This window comes from Octopus bimaculoides, chromosome 2 (genome assembly GCF_001194135.2).
Source record: "Octopus bimaculoides isolate UCB-OBI-ISO-001 chromosome 2, ASM119413v2, whole genome shotgun sequence".
NCBI classification, from domain to species: Eukaryota; Metazoa; Mollusca; class Cephalopoda; order Octopoda; family Octopodidae; genus Octopus; species Octopus bimaculoides.
The window spans coordinates 166,672,172-166,679,592 of record NC_068982.1 but is presented as its reverse complement, the minus strand read 5'-3'; the positions used below and the strand labels follow the sequence as shown (position 1 = coordinate 166,679,592).

General features: G+C 37.8%; 1 protein-coding gene across 2 annotated transcripts in view; it reads right to left on the bottom strand.

The window, feature by feature from the left end:
* LOC106881530 (cilia- and flagella-associated protein 206) overlaps nucleotides 1-7,421 on the bottom strand; it is a 100,733-nt gene that overhangs the window by 72,306 nt on the left and 21,006 nt on the right. For both annotated transcript variants that reach the window (XM_014931950.2, XM_052965702.1), the window contains exon 2: nucleotides 3,224-3,354. In XM_014931950.2, the coding sequence (XP_014787436.1) occupies nucleotides 3,224-3,331 (108 nt within the window). In that variant the 5' untranslated portion in view covers nucleotides 3,332-3,354. The remainder of the gene's footprint in view (nucleotides 1-3,223; nucleotides 3,355-7,421) is intronic.

The window sequence follows — 7,421 nt, the reverse complement described above, 5'->3', positions numbered from 1 at the left end:
ACAAACATAGACACACAAACACCCACAAACATATATATACATATACATATATATACAACAGGCTTTTTTCAGTTTCCTTCTACCAAATCCACTCAAGGCTTTGGTCTGCCCGAGGCTATAGTAGAAGACACTTGCCCAAGGTGCCACGCAGTGGGACCGAACCCAGAACCATGTGGTTTGTAAGCAAGCTACTTACCACACAACCACTCCTACACCAATCAATGTCTGAGTTAAAACATCTACTGCAAATATATTGTCTTTGAGCAAGACACTTGACCTGGCAACCAGGAGTAGATAACAGATTCTCTAGGAATGATAATTTATAGAATTTGCATTCTATCATCATGATCATGAAGATGATCATCGTCATTGTCTAACGTCTGTTTTCCATGCTGGCATGGACTGAACAGTTTGACAGGAGCTAACCAGCCAAGGAGCTGTCCAGACTCCAATTGTCTGTTGTAGCATGGTTTCTACATTAGGATGCCCTTCCTAATGCCAACCATTTTACAGTGTGCTTTTTACGTTTGACTAGCACAGGTGTGTTTAGGCAGCACCGGCACAAGTGGCACCAGCATCTGTAAGGGACAAGCTTGTATGTATGGATGGGCAACAGTGATTTTACTTAGCTTTATGCATCTTCTCAAGTACAGCAAATTGCTATAACTCCAAGTTCCTTGTCATTTCTTCAGTAAGGCCCAGCATCCAAAGATCCCTTCTCACCACTTTGTCCCACATCTTCCTGGGTCTACCCCTTCCATAGGTTCCCTCCACAATTAGAGCTTGGCACTTCTTTATGCTGCTGTCCTTATCCATACACGTCATATGACCAAGCCACCAAACCAGTGCAATCTTCTCTCTTGCACACAACATCTAATGCCTCTTCTACACAATTTTTCTCTTACATGCACACAAACATTACCCATCCAGCAGAGAAGGCTAGCTTAATTTCTTTCAAGCTTTCATAAGTCTTCTGTAGTCAAATCCCATATTTCATTGCCATGTAGATACATATCATGTAGGATTATCTCCTTTAATGTCAATGAAGGCTCACAGCCAAGTGGTTAGAGTGTTGGCCTTATGGTCATTAGATCAAGGGTTCAATTTTCAAACAGCACCACACTTTTTATCCTTCAGCAAAACACTTCATTTCACATTGTTCCAGTACCCTCAGCTGAAAATGAGCACTTGAAGGTTAACTTTGCAATAGGCTGGCATCCCATTTAGGAAAGGAATTTTATACTCTGAAACTAAACATCGTGAAATTCTGGATAAGCTCTGCCCTTATGAGCCTATAGACCTGAGACAGACTTTAATTTAGTATTTCGTTAAATGTTAAGAGCAATTAAAAACCCTACCCTCATGGCTCAGGACACATTTATATTTTCATATTTCAGTGCAGAGGAATTGCAAACATCACATTTTGACTAAGTTCACCTTGTATGCCTCCACTTGTTTCCACTTGTCTTCACTTGCCACCACAGAAATAGATCAAGCAGCAGAGAGAGAGAGTGTAAATGGTCCAGACTGTCATACGAGATACTAGATTATGAGATATGGTCATAGCAAGATGGAGTCGTGGTATGACTGAGGAATAAACATATCTGAAACTTGCAACTAATCATTCAGCTGACAACATGAATACCATACATCCACTTGATCAGAGATGACATGAAGTTAACAACAACAGCAGCAGCAGCAGCAGAACAACAACAACAACAAGTGATGCTTCTGCCTCCACCGCCACCACTACCACCTGCCAACAGTACACCTATATACCTGAAAGTATGGAATTGGTAGTATTTCGTTGCAGCAGATATGCAGAATACCCCAACCACCACATGACTATGCAGCCCTTAATTGGGGATCTGTCATTTATACATATATAGATACATATACATTCATATATATACATCCATCCATACATATATGTATATATATATATATATATATATATATATATACATACACACACACACACACACACACACACACACATATATATATATATATATCACCTGAAAAAACATTCGAGCGAGGTCGTAGCCAGTGCCGCTGAACTGGCTCCTGTGCAGGTGGCACGTAAAAAACACCATTTTGGGCATGGCCGTTGCCAGTACCGCCTGACTGGCCCTCATGCCGGTGGCACGTAAAAGCACCCACTACACACTCAGAGTGGTTGGCATTAGAAAGGGTATCCAGCAGTAGAAACACTGCCAGATCAGATTGGAGCCTGGTGCAGCCATCTGGTTCGCCAGTCCTCAATCAAATCATCCAACCCATGCTAGCATGGAAAGCAGACGTTAAACGATGATGATGATGATGATGATGATGATATATATATATATAAAATTTAGATTCAGGTGAATATGGTACTTAAGTTTAGGCACCAGAATTAAGTATGGTATTATCCATACAGTTTCAAAATAAGGTGGTTAAAGTCAAAATGGAGTCGCATGAAACGATCATACTACATTAACTTTGTATATCCTTGTTGCTATTGTTGCCAGAGCAGCGGTGTTGCTTCCAATCGCGATCATTTCCAGCTTCGCCATACTAGCACTTGTGCCGGTAGCATGTGAACAAAACATTGGACAGACTCCTGTACAGGTGGAACATAAAAAACACCATTTTGAGCGTGGCTGTTGCTAGTACCGCCTGACTGGCCCTCATGCTGATGGCACGTAAAAGCACCCACTACACTCTTGGAGTGGTTGGTGTTAGGAAGGGCATCCAGCTGTAAAAACTCTGCCAGATCAGATTGGAGCCTTGTGCAGCCATCCGGTTTGCCAGTCCTCAGTCAAATCGTCCAACCCATGCCAGCATGGAAAGTGGACGTTAAACAATGATGATGATGATGTCATTCATTGCAGCCATTATAACATACTGACTGGCAGTTCTTTATATGGTATTTCAACAAACAAGGCATTTTTCTTCCCCATTTATAATAGACTCATGGATGATGTTAAGTGTGTAGAAAATACACACATGCTCACACACACACACACACACACACATATTATATATATATATATATATGTATATATATATATACACACACACACACACACATACATATATTTACAGAGAGACAGAGAGAGAAATGTGAGGAGGGAGAAAGATGACACAGTTTTTTCTATACGCATACAAGAAGTGTATAGCACTACCTGAAAAAGGAAAGAAGAAAAATATGAAATTTTATTAAACAGCTGTTACTACTTACCATGAAAGCTACTAGAGTTTCTGAGACGGTGTGACCTTTATTGACACATTCTTGGCTGATTTCTCTGATTATATTTTTGATGATGCTTTCCGTTTGAGCGAAATTCATTTTTATAGTTAATGGAGATCGACCTTTGGAGTACAGATATATGACAACAGTATTATTAACAACAAAATCAAGAAGAATCAAAGCATAACTACAATACCAACCTGAAATAACCCTCTTTCTTATAATTTAAACTTTTGTTATAATTTTTCAGTTGAAATATGCTACATTTTCCCAAGTTAATTCTAAAAATAATTAAGAATTTAATAAAATAACATTTATACCAAGTACACTGGGCGAAAAAAAAAGACAATATGATAATAATTAGAAGGTTTTGGGTTACAGTTAACCTTGCCCTAAACAACAGCATAAATAAAAGAAAATAAATACAATTTTCTTAAATATGTAACAATGTACTATCATAAGTGATTGATGAAAATTTGAAATATCACTGAAAAAAAATTCAAAACATATATTCATAGTTTCTTGGAGCAGTTCAATATACAAGCAAAATTTCTCATAATGTCTTTATTTTGAGGATTGCATGCTTCAGATTTGGAACTATGAATAACATTTCGAACCTGTGTCATTCCATGCTTCCCAGAATTCACTAACGTTACTCCTGATGTGTTTATGCACTTTGTCTTTCATCCTATCACTGCCAATGAAATATGCATCAGTTGAATACTGGCGGGAGGGCAGGGTCAATAAAATCAACTTACCCTCCTCTCTCCTAAAACTCCTGGCTTTGTGTCAAAATTTGAAACCAAAGGTAGTGAGCTGGCAGATATGTTAGCACATCAAACTAAATACTTAGCAGCATTTCTTCTAGTTCTTAATGGTCTGAGTTCAAATTCCATGGTGGTTGGAATAAGTAAAATAAGTACCAACCAAGTACTAAGGTCAATGTAATTGACCATCCCTTTCCCTAACATTGCTAGTCTTGTGTCAAAAGTTGAAAACATTATTTTAATTATTATTGAGTGAGAGAGCAGTGCATGCCATCAAAGTGACACTGGGGTAAAATATACGAAGCCCAGTATACCCATCATAACTACCCGTCTGATAAGCGTACACCAGGCACATGCATCACAACCATATGTGCGCGACATGGTGATCTCATATCAAGATAAACAGTGCATGACCTTGCAGGTGGGGGCCCACTTAGAATTTTCTTCAGGTCGAATAGCCCATCCCACTCAAAAGGTCCCTGAATAAGGTTTGTTTAAGGATGTTGAGCAAAACACCCATGTTTCCAAAAGTTAATTATACAAACCCCAAAGAATTCCTCTCAACACATGGCTATGATGCCCCCCCCCACTACTTCTGCTCATGATCAGAGATGCACATATCGTCAGCCATCAAGGGACACGCTCAACTGGTTAAGGTCAAACAACTGACAAGCAAATCTGTGGTATTATGCAGAATATTTGTTGTAGCCCATCTTTTATACCAAGACAAAACAATGTACATGATAACACTTCCAATTAATTAAGATCAGGAGCCATGAAAGCCACTGCCTGGTACTGCATTATTATTCCAATTCCCTTTATATTATTATTATTATTATGTTGTTTTTTTTTTTCTTCTTTCTTCAAATTTTCTTCCATTTCTCGCCGAGTGTTTTCCGTACACCTAGGGCAGAGAAACTCGTTGTATGCATTCCCAGCTTATCATTATTATTATTATTATTATTATTATTATTATTATTATTGTTGTTATTATTATTTCCATTTCACTTCTCAGAGCTCTTGATTTCACTTGCTCTAGTTAATACTGCAAAGACTGGACAACAATCTGCTGTCAAGAATCTTGCATGGTCTCTTTCTACTTAACAACAAAGTACCAATCTCAAAATCCTCATTGGCCCCAAAAGAGCAGTTTTATGAGCATGTTCTACTTCATGTCAATCCCAATGTCTCCAACAAATTTCTCAAATCTGTTTGTTAATACACTCAGTGCCGCAATAACTATTATTATTATTATTGAGTGAAAGAGCAGTGCATGCCATCAAAGTGACACTGGGGTACAAATATACGTAACCCAATATACCCATCCGATAAGGATACACTAGGTACATGCATCACAACCATATGTGCTTGATATGGTGATCTTATATCAAGATAAACAGCGCATGACCTTGCAGGTGGGGCCTGGTTAGAATTTTCTTCAAGTCAAGTAGCCTATCTCACCCAAAAGATCACTGAATAAGGTTTGTTTAAGGATGATAAAAATAAACACACATGTTTCCAGGGGTGAATTATTCAAACTACAAAGAATTCCTGTCAACACATGGCTATGATGCTCCCCCACTACTCCTGCTCAGGATCAGATGCACTTATTGTCAGCTATTAAAGGACATGCTCAACTGGTTAAGGTTAAGCAACTGACATGCAAATCTGTGGTACTGAGCAGAATATTTGCTGTAGCCCATCTTTTATACCAAGACAAAACATGTACATGATTACACTTCTAATCAGTTACGATCAGAAGCCATGAAGCCATTATCTGGTACTGCATCAGGGCATTTTATTATTATTATTATTATTTTTATTAAGGCAGTAGGCTGGACAAAATGTATTTCGTCTGTCTTTACGTTCTGAGTTCAAATTCTGCTGGGGTCGACTTTGCCTTTCATCCTTTTGGGGTTGATAAAACAATACAAGTAGAATACTGGGATCGATATAATTGACTGGTTCCATCCCCCCACTACCCTCCGCCCCTGAAATTGCTGGCCTTGTGCCAAAATTTGAAACCATGCTGAATAGTTAACACACCAGACAAAAATGCTTGGAGGCATTTCGTCTGTCATCACGTGTCGAGTTCAAATTCCCCCGAGGGCGGCTTTGCCTTTCATCCTTTAGGGATCGATAAAATAAATACCAGTTAAGGACTAGGGACGATGTAATCGATTTATCTACTCCCCAGGAATCTCTAGCCTTGCTAATTATTCTGCTAACCTCCTGCCTTAGGTATTTGTGAAATATATTAAAACCGTTTACAACAAACTAAGGTAATAAGAGTTATGTACCTTGGCTTGGGCACAACACAAAACACTCTCAATACAATGCGTAGATGTTAATTTTGTAAATGTTATTGAAAACTTAAGATCTCTTGAATTCACATCAGTTAGATGCATATAGTACATAGGTTTATGGGTATATGTATGAGTCAGGGTATGCATAAAACTTAATATTTATATAAATACATACAAATATTTATTTATTTTTGCATATATTCCAATGAACTACGTGCCTAAGTATGCTCTCTCTCTTTCACCACCTCTCCCCTACCTCTCTCTATTTATGTATGTATGTATGTCTGCATGTATGTATATATGTATGTGTATATATATATATATATATATATATATATATATATATATATATATAATCACTGTATATATAGATATATAATTATATACACACAAGAACGTGAGGTGGGGCGTGCATCGGATTTGAATGATTTTTTTTTTTCATTCTCTGCTGCCAACTATTGTGCTGGCTTAGACAGTTGGCTGGAATATTTGGGTACTTGCTTAAGGACTTCCCAAGTCTATTACCATTTTTTTTTTTTTTTTACTGGTCATAAGTGACATTTGGTCTTGGGATGCACAGACCTGAAACAGATGTCACAAGGTTGCACTTACCACACTAACATTCAATCAACCCATCACCCTGGACTGATACTTAATTTATCAGCCTTGGAAGGATGGAAGTGAAGTTGGCCAAAGCAAAACTTGAACAAAGAACACAGAGAGCTAGATCATATATTACAAGGTGCTCTATCTGACACTCAATGACCCTGCCAATCTGATGTCATATGTATATATGCATATAGGTTAAAATAAACAAATACAAAGACTATAGACACTGGTATATCTTCAAACAATTTCAGTGATTGTGGTACATCTTCAAATTTATTTTTTAATTTTTCCAATTAATTATGCAGTATAATAGGTTACTATGACCAACACATGTTTCTGCTGCATAGAGAATGTGTAGTTGCAATCCTAGGTACTTCCTACTATTTGATGTGACTGCCTGAACCTAGACTATAACTGAGTGCTCATATGGCACCTACCTGGATAATTTATCCCTATATACTTTATTGTATGTGTGTGTGTGAATATATATATATATATATATATATA